General features: G+C 41.8%; 1 protein-coding gene across 1 annotated transcript; it reads left to right on the forward strand.

Annotated features, from left to right (window-relative positions):
- The first annotated feature begins 13,534 nt into the window (after window positions 1-13,534).
- Window positions 13,535-16,014, forward strand: LOC307129080 (uncharacterized protein). The gene is made up of 2 exons (XM_079821214.1): window positions 13,535-13,559; window positions 13,740-16,014. The coding sequence occupies exon 2, from the start codon at window positions 14,049-14,051 to the stop codon at window positions 14,469-14,471; it is 423 nt and encodes a 140-aa protein (XP_079677340.1). The 5' UTR covers window positions 13,535-13,559; window positions 13,740-14,048; the 3' UTR covers window positions 14,472-16,014.
- Window positions 16,015-16,842: the final 828 nt, after the last annotated feature.

A 16,842-nucleotide genomic window follows, 5' to 3' on the forward strand; every position in this document is an offset into this window, starting at 1 on the left:
GCAAATGAGATAAATAAATTCTCACATTTAGTCTGGAACAACAAAAACCATCATGTTCACACACAACGCCTCTGCACTTATTTTTCTCAACATGGGGGCAGGAGAGCTGTCAGTCAAATTAATGTGAAAAAGTAACTCAGATATTTTCTTGTAAATTTGAAAAGTAATGCGTTACTTTACTAGTTACTCGGAAAAAGTAATATTATTACATAACTCAAGTTACTTGAGTGCGTTACCCCCAACACTGTTTACGAAGACTGTTTGATGTACAGAACGATCAATGTAGAATTCAACAGTTTAGATACGGCACGTCTTCCTTTGATTGTAAACAAAGTTCCTCGCTTCCGGCTCTACGTCATATTCTCGCGCATGCGTCGTGGTGCTTCGTGAGCTCACGTCAGAGCTCCAGACGGAAGACAAGAACTTGTTGAATAAAGTTGTTATTTTGATTTTTTGTTTTTTGTGCACAAAAACTATTCTCGTCGCTTCATAAAATGATTGTAGAACCACTGTAGTGAGATGGGCTTTTTAACTACGTCTTTACCTTTTAGGGGTCTTGAGAGAGGAAATGTCATTGCTGCCAATGGAGGCCTATCTGAGCCATCGGATTTCAACAAAAGTATCTTAATTTGTGTTCCGAAGATGAACAATATACGAGTGTATACGGGTGTCGAACAACATGAGGGTAAGTAATTAATGACAGAATTTTCATTTTTGGGTGAACTAACCCTTTAATAAAACCAATTAATTTTGATGTTACAGGTTCTTTACTTTTTTCCTACCACTCAAAAGGTTGGGGTTTTTAAGAAAAATTTAAGATTCTTTTTTTGTTCTTTTAAAGGAATGCTTTTGCTTTTTATATTTCAAATTAATTTTCAAATACTGCAAATTCTGTTCTTTTAAACTTTCTATTCATCAAAAAATGGTCACAGTTTCCACAAAAATATGAAGCGGCACGACTGTTTTCAACATTGATCATAATAATAAATGTTTCTTGAGCAGCAAATCATAATTAGACTGATTTCTGAAGGATCATTTGACACTGAAGACTGGAGTAATGATTAATGATATCCTGGACAAAGGCTACTTGTTTTGCAGAAACGTTGGGAATAATAAAATGTACAGTTATATTTTCTTTGCAGGAAATTCAGCTTTGCCATCACAAGAATAAACTACATTTTAATATATATATATATAACCCATTTTACCATTTATCAAAATCCATTTGTTATGGTCACAGCCATGCATGTATTATTATCTTCTTTTATAAATTATAAATTTGCATTTTATTTTAATAAAATAATAGTTCATAAAAACTTCTGTAATGGAGGAAGACGTGTGTGGTTGTGTAAGTGTGTGTGTGGTGAGCCCTCAAGCATGTGTGTTTGCATTATTATACAGTGGTCTCCTTGTATCAGTTTCCTCAGCCATAATTAGTAAGAGATTCCACTGTGGTTCCGGAAGATTTGAGCCATCCGGATCGGAGGCCTCCAAAGCTTTAGATCAGACACACACTGTCTCTCTCGTTGTCTGTATCATTCTCTGACGGTATGTACAACTACGGTTACCCACCCCGCGGAGGACAGACCTCACTCACCTCCCACAATGAAAACCAGAACGAAACAATATGCAGACATCACAGCCTGCAGCCAGACGGGCGAGAGCTGGAGATATAGAGAGTATGAACGGAGCTTCATAAAACTATAGTTTGTCAGATCCGGTGTGGACAGAAAAGTAAGAGTTACAGTGTTGGACACAGATTATACACTGCTATTTACTTAGTGAGGCATAGTACTAAGTTGTTGCTCACGTAAGGCATAGTTGACCCCAAAATGAAACTTTTGTCATCATTTAATGACATCATCATTGTATAAAAGGCTCGCAGAGACAAGACTTTCTGTGGGACTTCTATTTTTATTGTAAAGCGCAGTTCCCAATGCTTCCAGGAGTTATTGTTATAGTTCGCTGTCTGCTGAGTCATTGTATAATACTGAGAACGTCAGCTGTGAGGCTAGAAGCTTCCCCCGGCCTGTTATTTTTTGGTGTTTTGGTGTTCAAAGTGTTCATACATGACCAAAAAACTACTTTTCAATACACTTTGGAAAGAAGCTCCAGTCTTCACACAATTATTTGTGTCCTGACTGTCACCCAGTGTTCCTTCTTGGTATCATAGATTCTGATGAAGAGATTGTTGGGGCAACCAGACCAAAACTCAGAACAACTCCAAGACCTGGTAGAAGAATTGCAGTATGTAGGGGGCAGACCCGTAACTGAACATGCTATCCCAGCCCCCTGGGATGTACCTGCCCATGTGACACCTCTCCAGTAATCAGGACAATCCTGTCTACCCATATGAAAATGCTGCTTCTTGCACAGGCCCTTGGCTAAGACTACCAAGCTTCAGTTCTACAGAACGCAGTGAAAACCTACCTCAGTCCTTCACATCAGCCCAGCAGAACAGTTACCCCGAGCCTGAATACTATAATGAACTGCAAGCCATTCACAGAATATAATGTACAGCTGCTGAAAGCTCACCAAGCCTTTCACACTGACCTGTTGAAAGAAGTTACTTACTGTAGGAAATACTTACTGAGTTCAAAGAATTGACCAGACCTCAGCAAAACTAAAAGCCATGAAAGTCCTCCAGTTTGACCAGACTCCAAACTGCCGTCCAATCCTCCCTATCACGTAGACCAGACAGAGCTGGCCACATCAGCTGGTGATGAAGAGTGGCCTGAGCTTCCACCTTGTCCTGAGAAGTTGTATAGAGACTTTAAAGTTACAAAAACCTGGCACAGCTACATACCAAACAGAGGTACCAAAGTATTCAAAGGTCTCCCAGGTTCACACTTTACAAGCATACTATCATTATCAGTATTACTGTCAAAATCCAGATGGGCTACCCCTGCCTCCAACACCCAAAGACCTCAGGGAGTTATAATCCTCAGCTGCTCCTCATATCGGAAACCCTTACGAGGGTAACCTGTGGTTAAGATAGAGTCAAATATGCCACCTTTAACCCACACATCAGTGTCAGGGTATACATATAGAGGGCCTACACCTACTATCCCCAAGTTCAGCTGATCAGATCCAAGCGAGTTTGCCAGGCTTAGAATAGCTTTGGAGAATCTGCTTCCTCCAGATGGGACTGAACTTGAGAGAAGTTTGGGAAGCCCCATCAACTGGCTTTGAGGGATATTGCCCTGGATAGTCCCGGAAGCCCCTAATGTAAATCGTGGGGATACCATTGCATTCCTTAGGACCTAAAGGTGACATTGACCTGAATTGTGAGTCCCATGTCGCACATCTTTTGAGCAAACATCAACCTTGAACTGTACCTATACTTTACATGATCTACATTTACATTTATTCATTTAGCAGGCGCTTTTATCCAAAGAGACTTACAAAGCGCTTTTATCCAAAGCGACTTCTCTCAAACTGGCTGAGCTATGAAGACTGGAGCCAGGACTTTGATTTAGAGATTGCCTCATGAGGAGTTCAAGACCGACAGACTTCTAGATCTGTATAGAATAAAAAGACTGTAGCCATTCTTCATGGGGTTGGATAGGCTCAAAATTGAACTTCCTTGTCACCTCAGAATGGTACTACTGAACAGACTAAGACAGTCGAAGTGAAACGGTTCTGTCCCTTTTGTGACAGTACAGAATATTTTCAGTGTCAATGCAAAGCATTTGCTAAATTTACCAGGCCGAAGATTGGATTGGAGGTAATAATCGTTATTGGGACTGTGCCAGGACTCATCATGTTACCAAAGAGTTAAAAAATGGCCTCCTTGGTCAATACAGGACAGGCAGAGAGTTAAAAAACAGACTCCTTGACCAATAAAGGACAGGCAGAGATTTCCGAAACGGATTCATTTTTCAGGCAGAGGAGGTGGGAGACAGGGTGGGAGCATCCACAATGACACAGACTTGGTGTTGGACAACAAAACTCAATCTTAATACTGGAGTTCGAAGTCACAAACTCACATCAGCAGGTAGGTACTTTGAGCGGGGCTCTACTCCATGCTCCCATACAAAATTAAAATTCCCACCAGAACGGACACTGGAACTGTCTCACACACCTGGTTTATGAGCCACACCAAGGTATGTAAGATTCCTTTTTTTGGCTCTGATGACGAACATACGCTGTCAGGGTATGCTCCATTTAGGAAGTGTTTTGGCTTAATTTTGCTCTGGGTCTGTGATGGATTCTGGCTAAACCTCCTCGTGGGTCTTCGGCTCTTGTATTGTAGTGGGCTTGCACTCTGAGTCTGCGGTGGACTCTGTCATGTGGTCCGTAGGAGACATAGCTGATGGTACGGCATGCGCTGCGGATAGGTAAAGATCCTCCTTACTCCCTCTGATGTAGCTGGGGGATCCGCACTGATGTAATACCCACTCAACGAACTCGTGGAATGTCCCTTGAGGGCTGTCTCTGGGCAGGTGTAAAATCAGATCAAGAAATCATGTGTAGGTCCCCAGCAAGCAATTTTGCATTTAAATATCCAAACACAGCCCTCATCTACGCTAAAACAAGGCAAAATTTGGGCTAATATGGGAAGAAGGAGGCGGGAACAGGCATACGTCTAATCTTAAAATAAACCTCCTCATGGACGGCTGCCATGCACACACATATAGTAAAACAAAGCAAAACACAACATAAAGTCCAGGCCTGGTTCTCTCTCGTCCTTCACTGTCGTCGCTCCTCCTTTTATTTGTCTGAGCTCCTCCGTGAGACACGAGACCGGTGTGGCGTGCAGCTGGCACTAATTATCACCTGCCGACAAACGCCGGTGACTCCTCCACTCCCTCTCGGACGGCAGCCACCCCACCTCGACCAAGGAGCACGGCAGAGAGCTCTCCATCCCACCGGGTCTTCCATCGCTCCAGCACCACCGCCTCAGACAGCCACTCGCAGTCTTCCCTCTTCCACGCTGCCTGACCTCCTCAGCACCGCGATCGAGCGCTATAAATACACCAAGAAATACTAAGGACTAAACAAGGTAATAAAGAAGACACAGATGAGACACATCAAAAATCACTGTAAAAGATGAACTATGACAAAGAAACCATGACCTAACACAGAAAACAGAACAGGGAACAGTGCAAATCAAACAAGATAAACAAACCCAGAACAGACGTAACAAATATGCTGATTTGCTGCTCAAGAAACATTTCTGACAATAATCAAATAATCAGTGCTGCTTAATATTTTGTGGAAACTGTGATACTTTTTTAAAATCAGGATTCTTTGATGAATAAAAAGAACAGAATTTATTTGAATATTTTTTTTTTGTAACAATTTTGGTCTTTAATGTGACAATTTAATACATCCTTTTAAAAATGTCTTTCAACTGAATTGTTGAATCAAAGCAGATGAAGGTTTAGCATAATATGTTTGTTGTAGTGTTATTGTACATAAAGAAGACAATCTAGCAATTTTATATTAGTTGGCTCCGATGCTGACTCAGTGTCTGGGTGGGGGGTCAGAAAAGACCAAAAAACACTTCACTAAAGAAAGAAAAAAAGATTCCTTTAAGCAAAAGATTAAAACATTTTCCTATTTTGACTTAACAGTTCAGGTTTTTGTGGTTAGATTTTATGGGGTCAGATTGGATATTGACATGTTTAATGCTTTCAGAAAATCATTGAGCTCTGTTGAGGAAGGTGAACAGGGTGAAAGGTTTAACCTTCTATTTCCTTTCATCACAATTCTCTCCATCCTGCAGAAGCTGGGTGAGAGAGCAGATTTGGGTGATTATACCTGTGGGATTTACCCTGAGCACTGAAATCTACATACAGCAGTGTGTTCTACAGCTGAGGATCACGGGTCTCTCTCTCTCACACACACAGCTGTTTTTACTGTAGGGCAGAATGCTAACGAGGCTGTGCTTTGATCAAAGAAGTCACTGTAATTACACACCCAGTGAGGCCTGTGTGTGTGTGATAAAGAACAGAGAGGATGGCCCATAGGCACCTCCGACTCTGCCTCCAGACTTTTACACTCTCACGACAGATAAAAGCTCTGCTCCAAATCCCAGTGAGTGGCCTTTTAAGATACCTTTTTTGGGCCAAAAAAGTCTATTGTCAACTGTGTGATGAATGAAGCACACAGAAGTCCCTTTCAAACCAAGCATCTTTCTGTCGGTCAGCGCTGCAAATCCACATGTCCAACCTGAAATTTGAGTTGGGAATTTTTTCACCTTAAAATGATTTACGTGTGGTCACATTTGCAAAATTTGGTCCCACTTTATATTAGGTGGCTTTAACCACTATGTACTAACATTTAAAGTAATAATTTGTCAATTAATCATGGAGCCTGTTGGAGTATTTGGACTGGGTGCTCCAGCATAGTGGCATCACCATTACTAACCCTGCTCTCCTAGAGAACAGCAAGACTCCATCCCGATGCATGGATATGTCACCAGAGCCCATCACAGACAGAGGATTTGAGCCTGTCACAATGAACAAGCTAGAGCCTACTACAAGGACAGTGTCATACCCGGAGCCTCGCAAAATGTCTGACCAAGTGTGTACTTGTGGAATATGAGGGAATGGAAGAAGACCCCGCCCACACTCCTACCGCTGAGGGTAGATGAAGAAACTTCCACCAGTATGAACTCTCCAGTGCCCCCGCTGGTCCCGCCCAGCTCAGATTCTCCTGTGTTCCCAGAATTCCCTCCCAACCTCCCTCTCCCACCTCCTTATCCAAAATCAGCCAGTTCCTCAGCCTCACCTCCACTGGTTTCCTTCAGCCCCTTGACTCTGTGTGAATCTGCCTCAGGTCCGCCAGTCTCCAGCTCCGCTCTCTGTCAAAGGGATTCCCCTGCTCCTCTTCCAGCCGCTGTTCCCTTCACTCCACCTGAGCATATCACCCTGACTCCTGCACCATGGCTCTTCCCTTCCTTGGCTCCACCTGGGACCATCGGCCTTATGGCTCCACCCGGGTTACCTCGACCCTCCAGGTTCACTTCGGTCGGACGTCGCCATGTCTGCACCACGGACTTGCAAGCTGTCCCCTGAGCTCCGTCTCTCCACCCCTATGGCTCCGTCTGGCTCCACCCTCCCTCCAGCTCCACCTCGGCCCTCAGTCGCTCTGGCTCCACCTCAGGGGGGGGGGCGTCACTATGGCTTTGTCGCGGCCTCCGTAGACTGAAGTGTTGTGCTGGTCCATCTGCTCTCCGTCTGGGCTCTCTCTCCACCGGCTCATCTCCATCCATCATTGAGGAAATCTCCACCATGGATCCTCCCTCGCGCGACTCTGCCATGGGGCATTTTCCTAGCTATGTGTGTATACAGCATACACATGTATTTTCTGTTTTGGTTTTATTCTAGTTACCATTTCCATTGCTCTCAATTTCCTGCCACTGGTTTGTTTATATGGTTGTTAATTTGTTCCCCACACCTGTTTTGTTTTTCCTTTGATTACCTTTTGTTTTGATAAGCCATGTGTTCTTTCAGTTCTTTGTCCAATGTCGTTTATGAAAAGTGGTTGTTTCCTGAGTTTTTTTGGATTAAAGACTATTTGTATTGTATTCTCCTGCGTTGTGTGCTTTGTACACAGCCATACCGTTATTATGTGCTTACATGTTCTTTTGCATTGTACTTATATTATAATTAACTGCAAGTAATTACATCTGTAATACATTTTTGTAATTATATCTACAATTACACTGTTGACCTTTCCCTTCCATTTTAACCCACCCATACCACCAAACCATACCCATATCACTCCCCAATATCAGCACAATTGTTCTACAAAACAAAATAAATATAATATGTACATTGTATTTCTTTTTTATTATATAAGTACATAGTAGTTAAACACCTAATATAAAGTATGACCAAAAATTTCAACGGAAAATAAGGTCCGTTTACTGTCAATAGTGTAGTGATGTACTGTATGACTCAATGCTCACACAGTAATTTTAAAACTAAGCAGCTTTCCATTGGTCAACAGGGCGAATCTGTGTGACCAACTTGAACCCGTTGTGAAATTTGTTTTGGAAAATGTTTCATGCTCACACAAAACTAACCATCACATAGATTTCTATTGAAATAACTGGATTTTGGAAAATTCCCCCCAAAAAAACAGTAAATGTGTCCGCAACTTTACTGTGCACTTTAGTGAAATTTCATGAGCAAATAAGGTCTGTCTGCTCTCAATAGTGTAGTGAAGTATGTAGCATCACTCACACATAAGTTACTTTCAAACCAGGAAGCTTTCTGTTGGTCAAATCTGCATGACCAACTTGAACGCAATGAGAAATCTGCATGGGGAAAACTTTCGCCCTCACACAGAATTCGTGATTGTGGATTCCAATAGAAATGACTGGATTTCACCCATGAAAATTTGCTGCAAAAAAGTAAATGTAACCGCACCTTAAGGTAGCATCTCAAATATTTCATTTCAAAACAGAAAATACCAGAATGCACTGCAAAAAATCTCAGTGAAACCCATTCAAGATGGTGGACAAAAATTCAGTAAATTTAAAAAAAGTGAGACCCAATATTTGTCCCAATATTTCACTTAGGATCCTGCCTAAAGCAGCTACCTCGTTTCTCCTTCTCTCACATGAACAGACCTCTACTGAGAATCTTCACACAATAACGCAGCAGAAAGCCCTGCCCTGATAAAAGCAGCTATTAAAGTCTCTCAGATGTGAGTGTGTGTGTGTTTGTGTGAAGTATGCATTCATTCAGAGCGAGGACGACAAGCCACTACTGCAGGAAATTGGGGATATTTTTTTCTTGAATTAGTTGTACGTAATGCTGGATTACAAAAGAGTGCATGTCCCTTTGCTAATTCTGTTTTGGAGAAAGCCTGTGTCATTTTCCCTGTAATAAGCAGGTGATTATGGCATTATAGAGGATGAGAGACCCAGGAGATTAAAGCTTCCTTTAAAACCTACATCATAACAAAAGGGAACTGCTGAAACTCTGAGGACCATAGAAAAGAAAAATCACCAATGAGATATCTTCAGTATCAAATGTTTCTGCTAGAAAGCAATGAGATTAAACAAAGAACAAAAAAACTCTCCTGCTTTTTAGAGAAAATCAGCACATTAATATCATATGTCGGTGATGTTTTATTAATCTCATCAATGTCTCAAGGTGTTCTCAGATTTATCAAGATATCAAAGTCTGCAATCAAGTCATTTTTAGATTTGACTATGTTGCTTAATTATTTCTCATCTAAGCTGTGCTTTACAAATAATTGTATAGCTCATTTTATGCTGTGTCAACTATTTATTAATACTTTTTTTATTGCAGTAACGAGTGGTATACATACAGAAATTGTACAAAATACACATAATGACAAATATAAAACAAAACACAATAGACAAAGAATATAAGGGGAGAAGAAACAAGAACAAAAAGGTAGAGAAAAGATAGACCTTATAATTAGAAATACATCTCCATGTGGTGTTGAGTATTTAAGGTTATCCCCCCTCCCATTCCTCCAAACAACATTAATAAATACATTAATATGATTTACTGATTGATATGGTTATCCGTGCACATTCCCGGGGGAAGAACAGTGCCCCACCCAGAAGCCCACAACCACTCAAACCCCGTCCAGCATAACTGCCCCAAGGATTCTAGATTTGCCAGTTTGTCATGGTAAGTCCTTCCCTCCAACAAAGTCAACACGTTCATCCTTTCTTTTCCTCACAGTCCTCCAGCTATTCCCACCGTCGTCCAGTGGTGCCAATGAGATGTGATGATGCTTTGGACTTTGTGGACTCTCATGCAGGACTTGGCACTCCCTACGGCACATTGCCCAAATAGAGGAAGGAAAGGAACCCATATGGAAAAAGAAAAGGTCTTGCTGACCTCCTTCAAGGCAGGCATACCTCACTAAAAGTCAAGTGGACCCCCAGCTAGGTCAGCCAGCGCAGGACAGCCCCATCCCTCCCCCAGCAATATGCACAGACAGCCTTTGAAGGGATGTTCTTTAACCTCTCATTAGTGTTGTAGTAATTTTTTGAAAGTGTTGGTCTTGTTTTTCGGTCTTGTCTCCGTCTCAGACTAAAAGGACTCAAGACCACAAACAATTGTGAAGATATCACTAAATTGCTGGTGCAATGTCAGATTTATTTTTTACGTCATTTATGTGATTTGATGTCAAATGTACTGCTTTAAAAGCAATCAATAACTTATTTCTAATGTGATTTACTTTGTTAATGTTGTGCCAGGATTGTTAAATTGATAAAATTCCCAGAATTCATACAAATGCGCACACATTCCAGATATGATTGCAAAAAAGTACTTGTATGAGATCTTGTTTTTTATATTATAACATAGGATATAAAGCTGCGTTTCCACGTAAATTACCCAAAACAATTTGTCCCAGGAACTTTTTCCCCCAGACCTGTTGCCATTGTGGTCTAAAGTACCGAAGATTAGGCTAATTAGTCCAGTGGTGTAGGAGTGCGCGCGACTTTCCAGTTCCCACTGGATTTGGTTCTCTGCATATAAGCTTAATAATGCCTGAACCTCATTGTCGGACCATCGGTCTTATTTTTTTTAACAACTTCATTGTTGAATCCAATATCAAACAACTGCACGCACCGCAACAGACTTTTAAAAATGGTGGTTGAAATAAAATGCTGCGTGAACTCATCCAATCAGCATGTTCAGTGCCCAAGTCCCACCCCCGAAAGTTCCTGAGCTTTGAAAAAGTACTACATCATGAGCAGGGACTTTCTGAGGGGAAAAATTTGTACCCAGAACTTCATTTAGACGCTGGATCCTACGTCACCGGACTAATCTTCACGGTAATTTAGACCGCTATGGAAATGCAGACAGCAGCAGGTCTGAGGGAAAAAGAGTTCCTGGGAAAAAAGTTCCTGGGACAAATTGCTCCGGGTTATTTCGGTGGAAACGGGGCTCTAGATGATTCACATGATGTATATGGAATATACATACACATACGCATCTAAATAAACATTCATATTTACATTTGTACATAGATATGTATGCACATACATAGACACACTCACACACACATACACACACACACACACTTATATACACCGAACAGGCATAACATTATGACCAGGTGAAGTGAATAACACTGATTATCGAATTATGAATAACAAGGATTTGAGCGAGTTTGACAAGGGCCAAATTGTGAGGGCTAGACGACTGGGTCAGAGCATCTCCAAAACTGCAACTCTTGTGGGGTGTTCCCGGTCTGCAGTGGTCAATATCTTTCAAAAGTGCTCCAAGGTAGAAACGGTGGTGAACTTGCGACAGGGTCATGGGCGACCAAGGCTCATTGATGCACGTGTGGATTGAAGGCTGGCCCGTGTGGTCTGATCAAACAGACGAGGTACTGTAGCTCAAAGTGCTCAAGAAGTTAATGCTGGTTCTGATAGAAAGGTGTCAGAATACACAGAGCATCTCAGTTTGTTGTGTATGGGGCGGCACAGCCGCAGACCAGTCAGGAGCCCATGCTGACCCCTGACCCCCGCCCAAAGCACCAACAGTGGCACGTGAGCATCAGAACTGGACCACGGAGCAATGGAAGAAGGTTGCCTGGTCTGATGAATCACGTTTTCTTTTACATCACGTGGATGGCCGGGTGTGTGTGAGTCGCTTACCTGGGGAACACATGGCACCAGGTGCACTATGGGAAGAAGGTAAGCTAGTGGAGGCAGTGATGCTTTGGGCAATGTTCTGCTGGGAAACCTTGGATCCTGCCATCCATGTGGATGTTACTTTGACACGTTACACCTACCTAAGAATTGTTGCAGACCATGTACAGCCTTTAATCAAACGGTTTTCCCAGGTGGCTGTGGCTCTTTCAGCAGGATAATGTGTCCTGCCACAAAGCAAAAATGGTTCAGGAATAGTTTGAGGAGCACAACAACGAGTTTGGCCTCCAAATTCCCCAGATCTCAATCCAATCGAGCATCTGTGGGATGTGCTGAACAAACAAGTCAGATTCATGGAGGCCCCACCTCGCAAATTACAGGACTTAAAGGATCTGCCGCTAACATCTTGGTGCCAGACAAATACCAAACCTCCAGGGGTCTAGGGGAGTTCATGCCTCAACGGGTCAGGGCTGTTGTGGCAGAAAAAGGGGGACCAATGCAATATTAGGAATGTTATATACACACACACACACACACACACACACACACACACACACACACACACACACACACACACACACACACACACACACACTGTATATAGTGTATACACACATACACATACATGATACAACTGTCAACTTATTTTATTATTTTATATAATATAATGTGGCAATACAGTGTTATGTCTTATTATTACCATTTGGGGCATCAATTAATTGGTACTATTATATTATGTAGTATCCAATGATATTGGATATGGTATTAGATATACCTAGACATTGTCAACTTATAATAAATAAATGATAAAAGGATATGATAAAGGGGGGGGGGGGGGCAAATTATTTAGTGAATGCGTCCAGGTGTTTTTTGTAGTTTGTCTTTCATTGGCTATGTGTTCTCTTAGTAATTGAGTCTGTTGTGCAATTTAAAATAGTTTTTTGCTTTTCCAATATATGAGAATTGTTTTCTTGGCAATAGCTACAAACAAAAGTAATGGAGCAGAATTCTATTTTATTGGGTATTGTCAAGGGTGTATGCGGTGGCTGCAATGTTAAAGTAAAAAGTGTTGAGATTATTGATGACTTCCAGATCAGGCACATAACCATAGCGCATGAAGATACGATGGAGATACGGAGGTATTCATGGGTTATGATGGTAGTCATTATTTATCCATTTGCTTAAGTGTGTTGAGAATATGTGTGCATTTGTCTCAGCAATACCCATTTTAAACATTTTATTGTTGAGTTAATTGAGTTCTGTGCATGACTTTGTATTGGACTAATTGAATATTTGTTATTTACATTAGCTGTATATTTTTCTTACTAATTTAGCTGATTGACTAATCTTCCCAATTTCGTCTAGTAGTGATTCTGGTTGTAACTGTATGTGTCCCGTTTTAGTTGTGATTGCACACTTTATTTGTAATTAATAGTAATGTTGATTTTTATTTAGATTGTATTTTTGAGAAATAATGTGGTGATAGAGAGTGACCAGTTATTTTGTTAATTTTCCACCAAGCTATTCATGTTATCTGGATGTTTTCAATGGTGTTAACGGTAAGTCAGATATTGGGATTTCTTTGCATACTGTTTGTTCTAGTTGTATTCATGGGTTATGATGGTGGTCATTATTTATCCATTTGCTTAAGTGCTGTGCAGAAAGATAATAGTATTGAAAATGAGGTGCTGATAATCTTCCTTGCTCTTTAGATTTTTGTAATGTTCATAGTGCAATTCTAGGTTTCTGAGTTATCCAATAAAATTAGTTTATTACGCTGTCTATGTAACATGTATGGCCTTTTGTGATCTCTGTGACCCAGTTTTCCAATGTTCTGGTTAGTTCATTTGGCACCTGTGTTCAGTTCATTATCTCATAAGCTCCTTTATTTGGTTCCTGCTTATAAGTCCTCAGTTCTCCCTCAGTGTTTGTTGGTTCTCATTTATGTTTGCATGTGAGTATTTCTTGCCTCCTGTATTTAGTACATCTCATAGTCTTTATCTTCGTCTTCCTGAGCTTTATCTACACTTAACGTTACAGAAGAACTGACCTGACAGTTAATATATCAGCGTTTTTTCCTCTCTGTTTGTTTTTTATTTATTTTTGTTTTCCCATGGACCTTCCTGCTGTCCAGCTTCTCTGCTTGGAGCAGGGACACCGTCCGCTGGAAGAACACACCCAGGACTTCATCCATCTGGCGTGCCTTACACACTACCCTGATCGTTCGCTCTGTGTTTTTTACCACGCCAGCCTGAGCGAGCGATCGAAGGCACGGCTTCCAGCGGATGGTCCAACAGGGGATTTCGCCGCTTTTGTGGAGTGGGTGCTGGTGAAGAACGACTCGCTGTTCACCATCGGCCCCGCAGAGGATGACGTCGTCACCAGCCCCACTCCAACACCGCCAGAGACCAGCCAACTACCACCAGCGAGCCACTCGACCGAGATGTTGCGCGAGCCCACCGCAGACCATGGAGACCAGCCTGCCACGAAGGAAGAGCGCGAACCGAGGAAAAGGTTGGTGGGAGTCATCGCCCCGGAGCTCGCTTCACTTCATGCTTCTGACCCGGTGGCAACACCACAGATCGCAGAGGGAATACTGGTGGAGCTTGACTGTTTGGAGGATAGCCCCGCCCACATTCCCGCAACTGTGAGTGAGGCCTCGGGATATTATGAGGACTTAAAGGACATGTTTGAGGAGGATTTGATAGACTTTTTTGGAGACATAATTCCAAGTTTCCCTGTATCTCCAGTGCCCCCAGTGTCTCCAGAATTCCTGCCCAGCCTCCCTCTCCCGCCTCTACGAACAGCCAGTTCCTCAGCCCCATCAGCCATACGGCTTCTCCGCCTTGGTCAGCCGTTGACCTGACTGCACCTTCGGCTCCCCATTCATCCTCGGTCCCACTGGCTGAGCCACTGTCCTCTGATTCCCCGGTTCCACCTTGGACACCTGTTCTCCAGGATCTTCAGAGTCGCATCGGCTCCTCCATCTTTGGTGGCTGCGTCTCTGTCAGTCGTCCCCAGCGTGTATACCACCAAGTCGGCTACACCATGGTTCCTCCCGCCTTCGACTCCGCCCTGGGGCCTTGTCCTGACTGGCCTCTGGCTCCTCCTGCTCCTGGTTTCCCCTTGGCTCCTCCACTCCCCCGTGGACTTATTTTGGTTTTACCCCCCTCCAGAACCCCTGCCCTCCCTCCTCAGCTGGACTTTCCTTTTTGTCGCGTTAGGACGTACCTTCCTGGAGGGGGGCGATCTGTAACATGTATGGCCTTTTGTGTTCTCTGTGACCCAGTTTTCTATGTTCTGATTAGTTCATTTGGTTCCATCTGTGTTCTGTTCATTATCTCATAAGCTCCTTTGTTTGGTTCCTGCTTATAAGTCCTCAGTTCTCCCTCAGTGTTTGTTGGTTCTCGTTTATGTTTGTGTGTGAGTATTTCCTGCCTCCTGTAACCATTTTTGGTGGTTTGTAAAAATATATATTTTTTAGGTAGTACAGAAATTTTGATTGTGGCTATTCGTCCTATAATTCATAGTGGCAGGTTCATCCATCTATTTAAGTTGTTTTCTGTTGGTTTTAATGCTGGAGTGAAGTTAACATCAAATAGATCTGATATATTTGGAGAGAAGTGTATTCCTAAGTAAGTATTGTTGCCTGTCTTAAATTGATTGCTATTTTTTCTGGTGATTTCAAATTCTTTGTATAATGGGAGTATTGTTGATTTATTCCAATTTATGGAATAGCATAAAGTGAGGCGATAACTGTATGTGTTTTTGTTTAGTGGAGTTATATATATTATATATGATGAATAGCCGACGTGTATTGTTAGATGAATGCCGTCCTTTGATGAAGCCTGTTTGGTCTGAATGGATAGTAGTTGGCATGACAAATTCTAAACGAATTGCTAATGATTTACTGATTATTTTCATGTCTGTGTTTTTTTAAGTTAACTGGGGCATAAAGTCGGATCTTGATTTGGTTTTACAAGATTGTAATCAGGGCAGTATTCATATGTTGTGGTATGGTAGATTGAAGTTTGATATCTGTAGTCATTCTCTAGAATAGTGGTGAAATTATTAGCCAAAGGTGTTAAAATTCTGATGGGTAGCCTGGAATCTAGGCCTGGAGCTATGTGAAGAGTGCTTTCTTATATTCCTCTACTGGTAATGGTTCTTCTAATATTTCTATTTGTGAATGATTTTTTTTTAAATAAGTCTTTATCTCTACTATTTTCCTTTTGTTTATTAATGTATAATGATTGATAAAATATCCTGAATGTGTGGTTTATCTCTTGTGAATTATGGATTATTTTATTTGATGGTTGTTATAAGTGTTTATTCTTTATTTTGTTTGAGTAGATTAGATGTTTTCCAGATGTATCATTATGTTTAAAGTAAAGAGATTTTGAAAAGTTGTTTTTGGAATTGTACTTTTTTGTTGTTGTTCATTTAAGATCTGTTCACTCCTGTGTTATTTAATATTTTTAATTTATTTTATAACTCTTCTTGATTCTGATTTGTCTTGTGTTTATATGTGGAATATGATTCGGAGTCAGTCCAGGGTGCATCATAAAAAGACGTACAGTGGTAGTGGTAGCATTCCCTAAGCCATTAGCTCCCATAAATATAGAAGCTATTCCAGCTTCTATTGCTTTAACGCAAGGGAAGTCCTGGCCAATACAACCTCCCTAAAATAGCAATGGGACCCTACTTTAATATCAAATACAGGGAGTAAAACATCTCACTCAACTATACGGCTTGAAGGGCAACCTACCAAAGGGAGCCCACTGTGATTTAAAACAACCCTCAGCGGCAACCATCTCTGATGTTGTTGCCTCTCCAAAGGGGGAGCCTCAACACAAGAGAGGCTCAACCCCAAGGGAGCCACAGGGGAGCCTAGCCTTACTTCAAGACCCCTGAAGTCTGGGTGAGGCAGCTCAAACCCTGCTTTAGGTAAAACATTCCTCTATGACCTGCTATCGCCAACACCTATTTTTTTTTAACTAGCACTTGCCATAGTAAGTAACAAGGACTTCCCCTATGTGAACTTCTTCAACTTGATAGCATTGCTGTATAAGAAATGCAAGGCCAGCTAGAGGTGTCTAAGGACCCACTCCTCTAAGGGAATGAATGCCCCTACTTAAAGACCCAACAGTATTTGGGGAGGAGAAGCAAAATAAATAGAGGGTAAATAATGTCCTACCATACTTAGTTTGCTTTGCATTAACTCCAAGGAGTGATAT

This window comes from Gobio gobio (genome assembly GCF_949357685.1).
Source record: "Gobio gobio genome assembly, chromosome: 7".
Taxonomy (NCBI): Eukaryota; Metazoa; Chordata; class Actinopteri; order Cypriniformes; family Gobionidae; genus Gobio; species Gobio gobio.